Source organism: Plecotus auritus (assembly GCF_963455305.1).
Source record: "Plecotus auritus genome assembly, chromosome: 2".
Taxonomy (NCBI): domain Eukaryota; kingdom Metazoa; phylum Chordata; class Mammalia; order Chiroptera; family Vespertilionidae; genus Plecotus; species Plecotus auritus.
Window position 1 is genome coordinate 161,195,195 of NC_137771.1, and position 16,529 is coordinate 161,211,723.

The following is a 16,529-nucleotide window of genomic DNA, read 5'->3' on the forward strand; positions in this document are numbered from 1 at the left end:
CTCATAAGAAAAGAATTCCCTTTTGAGAATTATTTCCTGGAATATGAAAAATGCATAATGGCCCTAGCTGGTTTGGCTCAGTGGATCGAGCATCAGCCTGCAGACTTGGTTCTGGTCAAGGGCACATGCCCGGGTTGCAGTCTCGACCCCCAGTAGGGGGCGTGTGGGAGGCAGCCAATCAATTATTCTCTCTCATAATTGATGTTTCTGTCTCTCTCTCTCTCCCTCTCTGAAATCAATAAAAATATATTTTAAAAAAATGCATAATGTACATCCTCAGATTATGTGAAAAGATCACATTACCAAGAAATGTCCATAGTGAGAATAATATTTAAACACAGAATTACCAAAAGTAACACTTATATTTTAGGGGTAAAAAGAATGAGAACCCATAAAGATGTTTGAGAAATAATTTTCACAAGAGTAGGGAAAATATCTGGAGAAGCAGTGTCACAAAATCCAGGAATGAATTCCAAACCCAGCTATACACCAGAATCACCTTGCCAGTTAAAAATTCAGATTCCCACATTTCACCTTAAAATATTTATTTTTGTAGTTAAGCTTGTTATGTTAACCCTACAAAATTAGCATCCATCTAAATTAATGAACTTCTCACTGCATGTGTGTAAGTTTCTAAATTCAAGTGGGCAGAGAAGTGGAATACATCAGTGAAAAAAATATGCTATATGATTAGAATGGATTTCACATAAAATGTTAATCATTTCCTCTATAACACAGAATGTTTTACCATAGCTATGTGTGTGACCTAGCTAGTGTTGAAGAGCTGTGCCTCAAATTCAAAATGGTCCAACTCAAAACCTGAGTTAATCACTGCACTGACTGCTTACTTCAGAAAAAGATCTCAATATAATTTAATAATGTAGACTATCTTAATTTACCAGTTTAAGACCTCTGCTCTGTAGGTAACCCCTTAATTCTTGGCCTAAAAGTTAAATCAGCCATGTGGTTTAAAAAAAAAATTAAGCTGGTTGCTAATATTTAAATTATTTTACACAAAGCTTACATTTTTTGTTTTAATATTGATTTGAGAGAGGAAGGGAAGGAGAAAGAGATACATCAATGATGAGAGAATTATTGATCGGCTGCCTCTTGAATGCCCCCCCCTACTGGGCATGTGCCCTGACCAGGAATCAAACTGTGACCTCCTGGTTTATAGGTCAATGCTCAACCACTAAACCACACTGGTGGGCACAAAGTTTACATTTCTTTTGTTTTACTCATTTACTTTATCTGTTCTGTCCCAGGTTCCTATTGCCACTGGAGCTTACAACCGTAACTATAAAAACCTGAGGACAGCCCTAACCTGTTTGGCTCAGTGGTTAGAGCATCGGCCTGCGGACTGAAGGGTCCCAGGTTTGATTTCGGTCAAGGGCATGTACCTTGGTTGCAGGCATTTCCCCAGTAGGAGGTGTGCAGGAGGCAGGTGATCGATGTTTCTAACTCTCATCCCTCTCCCTTCCTCTCTGTAAAAAAATCAATAAAAATATTTTTTAAAAAAACCACCTGAGGATAGTAGTTATTAAAGACACAAAATGATTCTCTTAGCTCAAGTAAATTCATGTGACATGTTATTTTTTTCTTGTTTTTCAAATTCGTAACAAACCCCAATGCATCTTCATACCAAAGTTTTTAAGGATCTAAAAGGGGAGACAGACTGATGTAACAGAAGTGCTAAAAGAAATGTGTACTAAGCACTGGCCAGTGTGGCTCAGTTGGTTGGAGTGTCATCCCATGCATCAAAGGATCTCGGGTTTGATTCCATCAGGGCACATGCCTGGGTTTCAGGTTCAATCCTCGGTCAGAGCGCATATGGCAGGCAACTGATCTATGTTTCTCTGTCTCTCTCTCTCTCTATACTCAATAAAAACATCCTCAGGTGAGGATAAAAAAAAGTGTACCAAGTCCTTAGATCTGGGAAAACATAGCTACTTGCCTTTTACTTTCTAGAACCATTAAATATTATTTTGTGCCAGCACCACAGATCAGTCTATTGTTCAGTCAAATACATAACCTTTGAAATTAGAAAATGGTAGTAGGAAACCTTTACTCTTGGCTTATAAAAGACCAGTGTGATAAAATGAGATATTGCTTAAGTATTTAGCAACCAACATCAGATAATAAGCACTCAAATGTTTAGCTTTTATTAAAGGTAATCTCATTTATGTCCATAATTTTAAGAACAAAACTCAGTGGCAATATTCTGCAAGGCCACAAGATGGAGACATGACTACACGAAAGTGGGTCCTCTTCTACAAATTTTGACTTTTTTTTTAAAATATATTTTATTGATATTTTACAGAGAGGAAGGGAGAGGGATAGAGAGTTAGAAACATCGATGAGAGAGAAACATCGATCAGCTGCCTCCTGCACACCTCCCACTGGGGATGTGCCTGCAACCAAGGTACGTGCCCTTGACAGGAATCGAACCTGGGACCTTTCAGTCCGCAGGCCGACGCTCTATCCACTGAGCCAAACCGGTTTCGGCCAAATTTTGACTTTTAAAGTCACAAAGCAAAAAGAGAAAATGAAGTACAGAGAAAGTTGTTAAAGCCTAACTGTTTATATTTTAGATAGGTATTAACTGCACCTTGGCACAAAATTTTAACTGCTTGGTCACTTCATGCACAGAGTGTTTTTGATCTGTCTAAAAATTCCCATTTCAGTGCAAGATCAGCTACCATCTCTAGTCTCTTCCATCCTGCTCTATTGTGACAACCAAAAATGTCTCCAGACACTACCCAGATTTCTGGGGTGGGCAGGAGGTGTAACCCTGGTAGAGAGTCACTATTCTAGATAGGTTTAGCAGGTATCAAAAAAGCGGCGATGGGTGGATCAGCTCTCCAAGCTGTGTGACTGCAAGTATCATGTGTATAAATACAGTAATTATTTAGCTGGGTACTGGAAGTGCTAACACACATGGACACAGTCTACTCAAGGCTATAATCTAAAAAGAATCCCTATGTTCAATTAGGAGAGCTCCTTCCCAGATCTGGCTTTTTTCTTACGACTACCTAAATGTTGATATTTTTATACTTCGAAATCTCTGAATCCAAACATATATTTCTAACTGCTCACCAGTTAGTTATCTCCATAGGAATATCAAATTCAACACATTGAAAAGTGAAGGTATCATTCTCTATAGGAAATTAAAGGATTTACCTTTATTTGCTATCTTTATTAATAGCCCACCTACTCATAAAATACAGAAATATAGTTTTAGATGTAGTTTTATGTCCTATTTTAATCCCCGTTAATTCTGCTTCCCAAATATCTTCATAATCTTTCCCTATAGTTTTTTGGGAGTGTGGTTCAGCCATCAATTGAATCCAAAACCTCTCCAGGGGTCCTCAAACTTTTTAAACAGGGGGCCAATTCACTGTCCCTCAGACCGTTGGAGGGCTGGACTATAGTTAAAAAAAAAACAAAAAACTATGAACAAATTCCTATGCGCACTGCGGGCCCGGGACGAGTCGGCTGTTAAGCAGGACAGGCAGCGGTACCCGGCGGGCCGGATAAATGTCCTCGGCGGGCCGCATGTGGCCCGCGGGCCGTAGTTTGAGGATGCCTGCAGCCTAATGAAAGGAAGTAAGACTAGAGGAAAGGAGACAAAGCCATCAAAAGCAGTCAGAATAATATAAAATACAAATACAATCATTTTACTTTTCTGCTTAAACATTTTCAACAGCTATGGCTCTGGCAGAGTAGCTCAATTGGTTAGAGCATTGTCCCAACACACCAAGGTTGCGGGGATCTGGTTAAGGCATATACAAGAATCAACCAATGGATGAATAGATTAGTGGAACAACAAATCAACATCTGTCTGTCTGCTCTAAGAAATCAACTAAAAATTTTTTTTCAACAGCTACACATAACCTAACAAATAAAATTAAAATAATACTACATATAAAACTCTTCATCACCTAATTGTAGCTACTGGCCTAGTCTTCCCTCCCTCCCTCCCTCCCTCATTGTATTTTTGGCCATAAAAAACATTCAGAAATCCCAGAGTCCATCTCTTTCCTTCTTGGCTCACCTCTGTTTCTGTGCTTAACAGTGGAGGACATGTTAATAGCTATAAAAAATAAAAATAAAAGTGCCATTGGGGGAAGTATGGGAAAGCAAGTCTCAAGAAGACACAAGAGCAAAATAAAGAAAGGTAACAATTCAAATATGATTCCAAAGTTCTGTTTTTTGTTAGAAAGTTAGAGATGATAGAGATCAGGGATGGCAAACATGGGATATACATTCCACAGCAGTCATGGTAGATATTAACCAATGACATCACCTTTTTTTTGGTAATCTAAGCACTTATAAAAGCTATTGACTTATTAAACACTGATTAAGATACTACCAACAGATCAGAACTATCACATGAAATAGAATAGTTAGCCATTTTTGTTCAGGTTCAAGCTACTCTCTTTAAACATAAAGAAACCAAGGCCCAGGTCAAAAAACTTACTAGTGACCCCAATGTGAACTATCATTAGTGATTAGTGCCACACTGAACTACAAAACATAGCTGCTTTATATTCGATGCTTTTTGGATTACAGTAAGTTTCCTTTTTGAAGTAATGGAAGCTACGAAAGTAATAAACTACCCAGACTAGAGAGGGGAAAATCCAAATATATCATTTTTGTTCAGCTATTTAAAAAAAATGTTTAATATTGATTTTTTTTTTGAGAGAGAGGGAAAGGGAGGAAGAGAGAAATATGGATGAGAAAACATCAATCAGCTGCCTCCTGAATGCCCCCTACTGGGGATGGAACCCAGAACCCGAAACCCGGGCTTGTGCTCTGATAAGGAATCCAACCAGCAATCTCTTTCTTGGTGTACCTGCACCTCTTGGTGCACAGGATGATGCTCCAACCAACTGAGCCACACTGGCCAGGGCTTCAAATATATCTTTAAATATGCTTTTGTTTTCTGGAAAGAGAAATAAAAAATGTTTAAAATGTTCCTAAGTAAAAAATATTTTCTTTGCTTATCATAGCTTAAACAAGTTACACCTGCAAAAAATATTTTTTCTAATGATGTGTGTCATAAATTGGCATACTTTTTTACATCAGATTGCAAAACAATATTTACTAATTTGAATGTTTCAACCCATTTCCTAAAGAACATTATCTCTGTTTTGTAATCTGATGTAAAAAAGTAATCAATATCCAAATTAAAAACTTGGTAAGTTATACAAGTAGCAGGTAAGTCACAAAGGTAAGAAATGGTCAGTGCAAGTGGGAAATGTCCAACTTAACTAGAAAAACATACATACCATTTATCACCTAATCAGCAAAGCAAAACTACAGTTAAGGCTTTTATGTGAATACTAGAGGCCCAGTGCATGAATTTGTGCACTAGTGGGGCCCCTTGCCCTGGGCTGCAGGATCGGGCCGAAACCAGCTCTCTGACATCCCCTGAGGGGTCCTGGATTGCGACAGGGCACAAGCCAGGCCGAGGGACCCCACCGATGCACGAATGGGGCTGGGGAGGGAAGCGGGAGGTTGGCCAGCTGGGGAGGGATATCGGGAGGGCTCCAGGGTGTGTCCAGCCTGTCTTGCTCAGTCCTGATTGGCTGGACCCCAGCAGCAAGCTAACCTACCAGTTGGGAGTGTCTGCCCCCTGGCAGTCAGTGCATGTCATAGCGACTGGTCAACCATCTGCCCCCTGGTGGTCAGTGCACATCATCGTGAGCAGTTGCTCGGCTTTAGCATATCATTAACATATTATGCTTTGATTGGTTGAACGGAGGACCAGACACTTAGCATATTAGGCTTTTATTATATAGGATACCCTCAAAACCAACTTTTAAAAACTATTAGTAAAAAAAAAAAAACTATTAGTTATTTCTATCATCTCAGATAAGGGTATTTTATACCACTCGATGGCTAAAATGGCAGCTACAACATCTTCCTCCATTTCTTTAAAGTTTTTCCGAGTGCCCCTCAACTTCTCCATCAGCTCTTGGAGAACAGAAGGGAATGCTCATACATTGCTGGCAGTATAAACTGCCATTATCTTTTTGAAGTTAACTTGGCAACAAATATCAGAAATTTTAAAATGCCAGTACCTTCTGATCCAAAAAAATCATTTCTAGGGAATTATCTAAAAGAAATAATTAAGGATGTGTGTCAAGTAGTTTTATAAAAAAGTATTCACTCCAGCACTTTCGAGGACTAACAACTGAGAAGACTTTGGACTTGGAAAACAGAGCTGTTTCTCCACCCACCTCCCTAATATCAACTTCAACAATGACAGAGGCAGAACATAGGTTGTACTAGATCCACAAAGGTAAATATATACTTCCATTATCCCTTCCCCATCCGCCAGGCCTCTAGTAGGAACATAATGAGTCACATGTAATTTATAATTTACTAATATCTACATTACCAAACCAAGAAGACGCAGGTGAAATCATTTCAACATGTAATCAAAATAACAACTATTAATGATTATTTTTTTTCTTAAATCTTTTTTCACACCAGATCTTAAAATCCAGTGAATATTACATTTCTAGTGCATCTCAAGTCACACATTTTCATTGGAAAGATCTGATCTGTATTTACATTTCATAAAATTTACAGATCTACATATCCAAGTTGTTCCAAACATACTTAAAAATTGCCCTAGCCAGTTTGGCTCAGTGGATAGAGTCAGCCTGTGGACTGAAGGGTCCCAGGTTCAGTTCTAGCCAAGGGCACATGCCTGGGTTGCAGGCTCAATCCCCACTGTGGGGTGTGCAGGAGGCAGCCAATCAATGATTCTCTTTCATCATTGATGTTTTTATCTCTCTCTACCTCTTCCTTCTTCTCTGAAATCAATAAATATATATATTTTTAAATTGTCCAACAACCAACTTTGAGTATCAGTTTTTAAAGTTAAAATTTAAAATCCAATTTCTTCAAGCCACATTTCAACTGCTCAATTATAACTAGTCACTACTATATTGGACAGGAGAGGACTAAACTGTGCCAATGAGTGAATGTAAATAGATGATGGAAGAGAATAGGTAAAGAGATAGCAGTGTTCCGTGATAGAACAATTACATAATTTTGTAACTATTAAACTACAATTCATACAATTTCATTGCTATGATGGAAAGGAGTTTCTATTTGTCACTACTAGTGTTCTAATGGAGTACTAGTATGTAGAGTATAGGCGACCCTGCTAGCGGTTCTCAACCTGTGGGTCGCGACGCACAGGTTGAGAACCGCTGCTGTAGAGCCTAAGACCACTGGAAAACACAGATATTTACATTACGATTCATTAACAGTAGCAAAATTACAGTTATGAAGTAGCAACAAAAATAATTTTATGGTTGGGGGTCACCACAACATGAGGAACTGTATTAAAGGATCGCGGCATTAGAAGGTTGAGAACCACTGATATAGACTGTGCTTTAAAAAAAAAATTAATCTAGAACAGGGGTCCTCAAACTTTTTAAACAGGGGGCCAGTTCACTGTCCCTCAGACCGTTGGAGGGCCGGACTATAGTTTAAAAAAAAAACCAAAACTATGAACGAATTCCTGTGCGCACTGTGGGCCCAGGATGAGTCGGCTGCTAAGCGGGACAGGCAGCGGCACTCAGCGGGCCGGATAAATGTCCTCGGCGGGCCGCATGTGGCCCGCGGGCCGTAGTTTGAGGACCCCTGATCTAGAAGGTGTATCTTTCAGGTAGTATACAAAACTGGAAGCAATAGCTAACAACTGGAAAATAAAATGAAGAGTCAAAAGGATTTCCAACAAGCCAACAAACAAAGAGGACGTAGCACAGTGAAATTTAATAAAGGTATTAGTTTGGTCTGGCAATAGCACTGGCTGTGAAAAATAATGCTTCATATGAATGGCCACTAAAAGTATTTTGCAACCCAAAAACTTTTGATTTTTCTTTGTTTTGTTCAGAACTTTATCAAATAGTTGTCCACAAATTTGGAAAGAAATCGTAACACTGGCAGCAACACAGCATTAGTCACCAATGTACATATCTATACTGGTAGCAGGTATACTTTCTAAATTACACAATGATTCTATTTACAGACAGATGCAAACATCTGGTCTTATGATTTATGGTATAGCTGTACCTGATGATTTAGACTGAAATATAGTTTACTTTCCTTTATTTCTCCTTTATATTAGTTTGGACATTATACTGACTTTTAAAATAAACATGGTACAGGTGGGTTATATATGAATTTATCTTAACATAGCAAGGGGACATTACAAAGTATTTGTTAAAATCCAACATCTCAATCAACAGCCCACAAGTTATCGGCTTCATAGAAGCAAGAGGTATAAATTGAAGGTTTACAAAAGTTCCTGAATTCTACTTCAGTCTGGCTGGCTTTTTCTGTTTGTAGTTGTTTGTGTGTTTTTTCTTACAAATTAGCAATAAAACCTTAAAAACTGTTTTATTCAAGTATTATCTTGTTTACTGCTTACTGATTTGTTTTTACATATGTACACACCTATATAATCAACATCCAAGGTAAAGATACAGAATATTTATAGCACTTCAAAAATTCCATTTGTGCCCAGCCGGTGTGGCTCCGTGGTTGAGCACTGACCTATGAACTAGGAGGTCAGATGCCCAGATTGTGGGCTTGATTCCCTGTAGGAGATGTGCAGGAGGCAGCCGATCAATAATTCTCTCTCATCATTGATATTTCTCTCTCTCTCTCCTCCCTTCCTCTCTGAAATTAAAACAACAACAACAAACAACTCCATTTGTGCCCCTTCCTAGCCATAAGCTGCCAGAGGCAACCACTGTACTGAGTTCTTCAATATAAATTTACTAGAGGCCTGGTGCATGAAATTCGTGCATGGGGGGGGGGGTGTCCCTCAGCCTGGCCTGCACCCTCTCCAATCTGGACATCCCTCTCACAATCTGCGACTGCTAGCTCCTAATCGCTCTGCCTGCCAGCCTGATCGCCCCCAACTGCCCTCCCCTGCCAGCCATCTTGTGGTGGCCATCTTGTGGTGGCCATCTTGTGATGGCATCGCACGAGGGCATGACACCACCTAGACCAGGGGTGGGCAAACTTTTTGACTCGAGGGCCACAATGGGTTCTTAAACTGGACCGGAGGGCCGGAACAAAAGCATGGATGGAGTGTTTGTGTGAACTAATATAAATTCAAAGTAAAGGAGCGGAGGGGAGAGCAAGAGAACCCTCCGCTCTTTCGGCTCCGCGGGCCGGATAGAACAGCCAAACGGGCTGGATCCGGCCCGCGGGCCGTAGTTTGCCCACGGCTGACCTAGACTTTTATTATATAGGATTTCTGATTCCAGAATTTTATATTTTAACATTTCAATTACTAAACTACACCATTCCATATATTATGTTTATACTAGAGGCCCAGTGCATGAATTCGTGCATGGGTGGGGTTCCTCGGCCTGGCCAGCAATCAGGGCTGATCGGGGCCAGCCAGCCAGGGGGAGGGAACATGGGAGGTTGGCTATGGGAATGCACTGACCACCAGAGGGCAGCTCCTTGCATTGAGTGTCTGCCCCCTGGTGATCAGTGTGTGTCATAGTGACCAGCCAGCTGCCTGATTGCTTAGGGTTTTATATATATAGACTACAGGCCCACTGCATGAAGATTCGTTCAAGAATAGGCCTTCCTTCCCCTGGCTTCGCTCCCGGCCGCCTGGGAGCCTGCAGGTCCTCACTCCCGGCCGACCGGGAGCCTGCAAGTCCTTGCTCCGGGCCACCTGGAAGCCTGCAAGTCTTTGTTCCAGGCCGGAGCGCAGCTCCTGTAGCTCCCTCCACCCCCCGCCCTCCCCCTCATAGAGGCGTCCCTCCCGGCCGCTCTGCGCCTGCGTATGCCAATTAACCCGCCATCTTTGTTGGGTTAATTTGCATACTAACAATGATGGGTGTCATGGAGGTACGGTCAATTTGCATATTTCTCTTTTATTAGTGTAGATAGATTTTCGCTATTTTTCCATCTTTACTTTGTGCACATGTATTCACATCTTGTTAGACATTTTTATTAGAACTAATTTTTACTACACCTCAACTACAGATAAAGAATAAATGGATTCCGTTTTATTTTCTATTATACTGATTAATTACATTGCCATCTCAGTCATGGCTGTGTATGGCATACCTTCATGCTTGAAGATCACATTCCCTAAGTGGAACAATAGATTTAAAAAAAATCAGCTTACCAACCACAAATTCAACCTACAATGTTCCTGGTTCAAAACAAGCAACTTTAGTACAAAAGGAAGTAACATCTAACATACCTCAGATTTCTAGACCATGCATATAAATACATACAGTAAAAGATGAAAGATGTATATGATCTGAAGAGAAACGAGAGTATAAACCCCTTTGGTACCCTAGACGATGCCCAATCAACTAAGCTACACCAGCCAGGTCAGGACACATGCCAGGATTGTGGGCTTGATCCCCATTGGGGGTGTGCAGGAGGCAGCTGATGGATGTTTCCCTCTCACATTGATATATACATCTCCCTTTCTCTCTAAAATTAATAAAAACCCTTTAAAAAATAAACACATACATGCAGTAATTAACTGCAAATTTATCTATTATGGAGAAAAGACAAATACATGTCAATATAATGAAATGTCCTACTGCTAATAATAAAAACTAAGTAAAATAGGAAGAAAAGCAGGTAAAATAGTAACTAAAGTTTTTAAGTGATAGGCAATATAGGCAATGATATAAAATATTTAAATGGCAGACTGATTTAGAGTGTAAGTTCTGCATTTGTTCCCAATTTTTAGATATTTCTATTCAACTTACAGTTCAGCTAGCTTCAATAGATAATAAGACACTTAAGCAAATAAAATTTCATACGAAAACCATATAATCATTTTCACAGGTCTTTTTACACTAACCACATTGTGCATGTTGATAGAAGTCTTTGAACTCAAGGACCTTAAGATATTTTAAATAATGTCTACTGTCTTCATTTGTTCAGGCTTTTAAATACAAGACTCAGAAATAAAAAAAATTTTTAAGTCCCATCTTACCTGGGAGTTAGTTCATATGTGAAGATAAAGGCACTATTCCTATGACATCATCTTAAAAGTTTACCTTTAATAACACAATTTTAAGCTCCCAATAATAGGAACTAGATTTAAGGACTCTTCATTTCAGGCATAGCTGATGGTATAAGGTACAGACTCAATAAAAATTTCCTCTAAATTTAGTCCATTCCCCTAAATTTCACTCATTTATGGGGATTTGTCTCCACCAGGTTGATATACAAGAATAACAATTTTAAATAAAAGATAATTGCCTTATGAAGGTAGACTGTGATTACCACCACTGTTTGTCTCATTTCTATTGCCAACATAGTTATGAGAACATTACCCTAGTAAGACTGAGTTAAAACAAAGATTTTGGATCCAAGCATACAGAATAATTTATTGGAGGCCCTCTTTTATAAATCCATGCACAAGGTCTCAATGGGAACTCTTCTTCAGCCTCATTTTTATTACATTGACAGAACAAGACAAATAAATATTGAATGTCCAAGAGACTACAAAATTGAGTAAAAAACCAGCACCTATACTCAAGAAAAACTCACCAAATTACATCTGTTCATATATAAAATAGCCAAACTTCCTAGACCATAATTCAAGTGTAGTGAACACTTCTCATATTTCTCAATTGAAATCTTGTTTGGAACTCTTTAGAATCTGATGTGAAATAAAGGAAACATTTCTTCATGATTTTGAAATTTTAATTATAAGACATATGATTCAACAGTAGAATGAATCTCTAATATTTAAAACAAAATTGGAGTAAGGAATCACATTACAGAGCTAAAGCCAAATTACATTTTTGGATTTCTGCGACCTCAAATACATAAACACACCAAGATAATATTTTCAGCAGTATGAGATTACTTAGAAGACTGACTTTTATTTCACCCTCAAAAGGGTTGTTGAATAGTTGGAAAGGCTTCATTAACTCAAAACACAGTTACAATTCTTTAACGGACTTGCTATAATAAAAAAAACTCAGGCAGTAAAAAAGAAGGAACTCTCACCCTTTGACCTGGAGATCATTATGCTAAGCAGAAATAAGCCAATCAGAGAAAGACAAATGCCATATATTATCACTAATAAGTGGATTCTAATGAGCAAAATAAACTGACAAAATAGAACCAGAAGCATGGATACATGGAACAGACTCACAGCTGTCAGAGGGGAGGAGAAGAGGACTGGATAAAGGAAGGTGAAGGATTAGCCAAAGAACATATATGCACAGCCCTTGGACACAGACAATAGTGCAGTAAGGGCAAGGGGGGCGGTGACTGGATGGAGGAGGGCAAAAGGGGGGGGGGGGTTTGAGACACATCTGCAACAGTGTCAACAATAAAAAATTTTAATTAAAATTATTTTTAAAGATACATTTACAAGAGTATAGTGAATATTTGAAAATTATCCACATATCAAATAACAAAGGCATGATTAAATAAATTGAAAAGTTTGATATATATGCATTACTAGAAAATTACATCAATAAAAATAATACTTTCAAAGAATCTTTAATGAAAAAAAAAAACAAGAAAAAAAACTCAGGCATATCAGAAAGCTTTTAACACTGATAAGATTACATTTCGTCCTCTAAGGAGGGTAAAGGCAAGCTCTCAAACAGCCAATATTTTAAAATACCGTGTTATGTAATTAATATTTTAACAGTATGTAATTTAATAGTAAGGTGACAGCTTATCCAAATGGAAACATTCGAACCAAAATAATCCCTAATTTTATCCAAGAGGAAAACTATGAAAGAATACTAACTCTGCCAATTACCTGAAGAAAGCTTCATAGTAACTAAGGACCCCCACAGTACCGGGGCAATACTAAACTCCTGGAGCAAGAGCTCCACCTACTGATCAACAATACTTCTTCCTTAAACATTTTGGCACCCCAAGACTACAGTGCTCACGCTCTCTCCGCCCCCCTCCACTCGGTCAGACCCAACCCAAATCCAGTTGAGTCACTACCTCTTAATACTCCCTGCTTTTTATTCCAATTCCTTCTTCTTCCAGAAGGTCCTGCATAGCTCTCAAGTGTGAATAAAACTGAAAGATGGCCAACACCAAGGTTCCCAGTGTGGAGCTTAGACTGAAAAGGACAACCAGACCAGACTACTCCACTTGGAGTGGCGGGCCGGAGGTGTCTCGGCCCTCCGTTTCCGGGTAGGAGACCCCAGGCACCTCACGAGAGCTTTACCCTGTGGTCACACTCAGTTGCTATTCTCCAGACAACACACTTCGTGCTCTAGGCCGAAATCCTGGGTTGACTGGGTCTTGCCACTGTTGGCCCCTCAGCGCGCCAACAGCCGGAGCCGAGCCTCCGCCCCCTCCGTGAGCAGAGAAACCCAGAAATCTCCCTCCGCCAGGTCTTCACCTAGTCTCTCCCCTCCTTCGCAATCCTACCCCGCCGACCCAGCCCGGCCCGGCTGCCCTTCCTCACCCTTTCATCTTCCCCGCCTGCTGAGGCCGTAGTTACCACCGATATTAACGCCGTCGTCGTCGCCGACCTCAGCTCTCGGCGCCCTCCGCTCGGGCCACTCAACTCCACAAGCCGGCCTCCACGCCTCAGGCAGAGAGCTGAGCGGGTGACGGAGGCCGCGAGAGTGGAGCACGGCACTGCGTCCCGGGAGGGGGCGGAGGGCCTCCCGCCGCCGCGCTGTTACCGCCGCTTCTCCACACGTGCACACGGGGCACTCGGCTCCCGCCCGCCGCCGCCGCCAGCCCGACCCGCCGCCGCGCTGTGACCTTTCACCCCGCCCCCTCCGCGCGCCGGCGCGTAGGCCGCCTCTCGCGCAGCCGCACTGCTGGTCTCCGCGTACCCTTCTCCCCTCCCCCACTTTGGGACCGCCATCTTTTTAGTGGGCTGTGCCCTTTGCGTCACCTTTCTCCTCCCATCCCTTACGACACTACTCGTGAGGCTTGCCCGGTACGCCGTGGCGGTAAAATCCGGGTTTTTCCGCCCCTCTCTCACCTCTCCCCCTTCAGAAAGATCAGCCTTTCCCAAACCGGCTCTTCCCAGTTGATAGTCTCCCTGATGACTTTCAAATGCTCTTTTCTCGTAATACGATTTTATAAAGTAGGTTCCTCTAAAAGTAAAGAAGTCTGTGGAAAACTCAACATAAATGAGGTGGTTGTTTTGTTTTAAAGACAAGTAAACGTAATTGGCCGGGTAACTTGGCTTCAGCCCAGCAAGCTTTGAGGTCACGTGATACTCCCAAACCTCCAAGCCTGAGGTTTTGCAGTCCGGCGCCGCCGGGTGGACCTCTATCGCCATTTCCGGTCTGTGGATCGTGGGGTAGCGTCACTTCCTTAACAGTTCAGTATACTTTAACCCATTTCACCCATGCCTTCCAGGTTGCACTTTACAACATAATCTTTATGGGAGTTTTTAGTTTTTTCTTAGAATTTAATCGCAACAAAATTAACGTTCAAACCGCAAAAATACAGGCCCCTAATATGTGACGCGCCAGCCTGGTGACGGCAGGGCGGAGCTCAGGGTCACGTGACTGTCTGGACCCGGCCACCCCTTCTGCAGCTGAAGACTTCCCCTCCCTCAGTGACCGAGCCTGGAGGTCCGCGGTCTTTGCTGTTTCTGCATCTCGCGCAGTGTCGGGTGAGCGGCGACCTGTAACCGGCGGCAGGTGGGGATCAGAGAAGGGGTGGGAGAAGGGAGAGTGTGAATGGCGGCCTCAGCTGTTCGGGGCTTCCTTCCCGCTGTCATTCTGCACTGACTAGGAGCTCATTTCTCCAGTTCTCCTCACCCCCGCTCCCCCACTGTTTTCGCCCCCGCGGGTTGAGACGTCCACTTTTCTCGGCTTTGGGGGTGAGTGCGGCCATTATGGTTCCCTATTCGGAGTCTTTGGGGCTTCGGGTAGTGGGATTGATTCAGCCATTCTTGGGGGTCTGCAGTAGCCCGTAGTTTCCGATCCCCAAAGCCCATTCTTTGGGAGGACCCGGACCGTCTTTACCTTCAACCTGCGGCTGGGAGCGGGGAAGTATGAAAAACCCTGGAGGCAGAGGCGTCTCCCGTGAGACTGGCTTGGGAGGGAATGACACTGAGGTGGCCCTGACTGCAGAGTCACTGTAAAGCCTGCTTCCGAACGTGCTTTCTCAGTAATGGTGAGTTTTTAGCTGATAGCCTTGCAAGAGGCGTCCTATAGGTGTTCACATGCTTTGGAAGGTAAAAGCAAGCCTTTTAGCTTTCTGTTCTGTGATTTTATGGTGCAGTAAGGGAGAGGATAGTTGAAAGAATAAACAGGAGATGTAAGTAACGACAGTCTCGATTGAATGGGGAGGCGTTGAAAGATGGTATTTCGGTGTCGTGATGCGAGACTGGCTGGTTTATGGGAAAGTTACTAGCTTTCACTAAAAGGGAACTAGTTCTTCAGAACACTAATTGGGCTGGAATATAATTGAATCAAATGTGTTTCACCATAAACTGAAAGGAAAGGAGGTGAAGTCGAGATACTGCTGACTTCGTATTTTAAGCCTTTGACGTTTTCTCTTGCCATTTCTCCCTAATATCGCACTTACTTGCCACTCCCAAGCAATTCCTTGACCAGCAGTAAATCCATTTTAAGTAGCACTTACGCCCCTCCTTAGCTTTCCCCATTTGCAAAACTCCAGGTGACCTCTTCAGATTTTAATGAATAGTATTTTGTGAAAATACAGAAATTTGTTTGCTGAGGTTTTTGCCCAACCCAGTGTACTCCCATTTCATTTGCAATTTAGTAACCAATGTTTTAACCCCAAACAATGTGCTTTAGGGAAGAGTGTTTTTCAGTTTGGAGTTTAAACTCTTTTATTTATACTGCAAACCTAGAAAGTCCCTTGGTTCTTTTAAATTGAAAGGCCTACCAGAAATTATAATTTTGATTTTAAAATGTAAATTTCTAATCTGGAACATAATATTCTCAGTTAAACCTTTTAATTTTCTAACCGATATAATTGAAGAACCCATTAAAAAGAGCTGGAAAATGAGAAAGATGGAATCATCTTTGGATGGTGAGTGTGACTGACTTATTTTTGGTTTTCTGCATCTTCCAACCTCTCCACAATTAACTGGTCTGATTTAAGTCAAGGAAAACAAAAGTTAAATTTTAGAGTAATAGTGATTTAACAAGACTTCCCCTCCTTCAGTGACATTCCACCAAATTAGACAAATTCCTGAAGTTTCCTAGAGGTTCAAACCAGTTCTGTCTGGGTAAGACCAAAATGGGAAAGAAAACCAGCTAAAATGCAATGGGTACTAGTTGGGGGAATGTCAGTATGAAAGAGGCTGAATGACTCTGCAGTTTTACTTCACAATTCCCCCAATTTTAGGGAACTTATTAAAGCAATAACTTAGACCACTAATGAAATCAGAAAGATTAGCCGCAGGAATTGATAACTAAATTGCTATTAAAGTTTAAGTTGAAAAAGACCTCTGATGTAATACACAGTTTACACACACCAACAGGTAATTTGAAGCTTGGAAGTCATTAAATTAGCTTTAT

General features: G+C 41.2%; 2 protein-coding genes across 6 annotated transcripts in view; one reads left to right on the top strand and one right to left on the bottom strand.

The window, feature by feature from the left end:
• NAA50 (N-alpha-acetyltransferase 50, NatE catalytic subunit) overlaps nucleotides 1–13,797 on the bottom strand; it is a 48,997-nt gene extending 35,200 nt beyond the window's left edge. Inside the window, exon 1 of one of the 2 annotated variants that reach the window (XM_080658130.1) lies at nucleotides 13,475–13,797. In XM_080658130.1, the coding sequence (XP_080514256.1) occupies nucleotides 13,475–13,482 (8 nt within the window). In that variant the 5' untranslated portion in view covers nucleotides 13,483–13,797. The remainder of the gene's footprint in view (nucleotides 1–13,474) is intronic. The other variant, XM_080658131.1, reaches the window with a different exon arrangement.
• Nucleotides 13,798–14,348: 551 nt separating this feature from the next.
• Nucleotides 14,349–16,529, top strand: part of ATP6V1A (ATPase H+ transporting V1 subunit A) — a 62,558-nt gene continuing 60,377 nt past the window's right edge. The window contains exon 1 of one of the 4 annotated variants that reach the window (XM_080655415.1): nucleotides 14,349–14,647. The gene's annotated coding sequence lies outside the window, so the exon portion shown is untranslated. Of the gene's footprint in view, nucleotides 15,154–16,529 lie in introns of all 4 variants that reach the window. The other 3 variants (XM_080655414.1, XM_080655416.1, XM_080655417.1) reach the window with 3 other exon arrangements.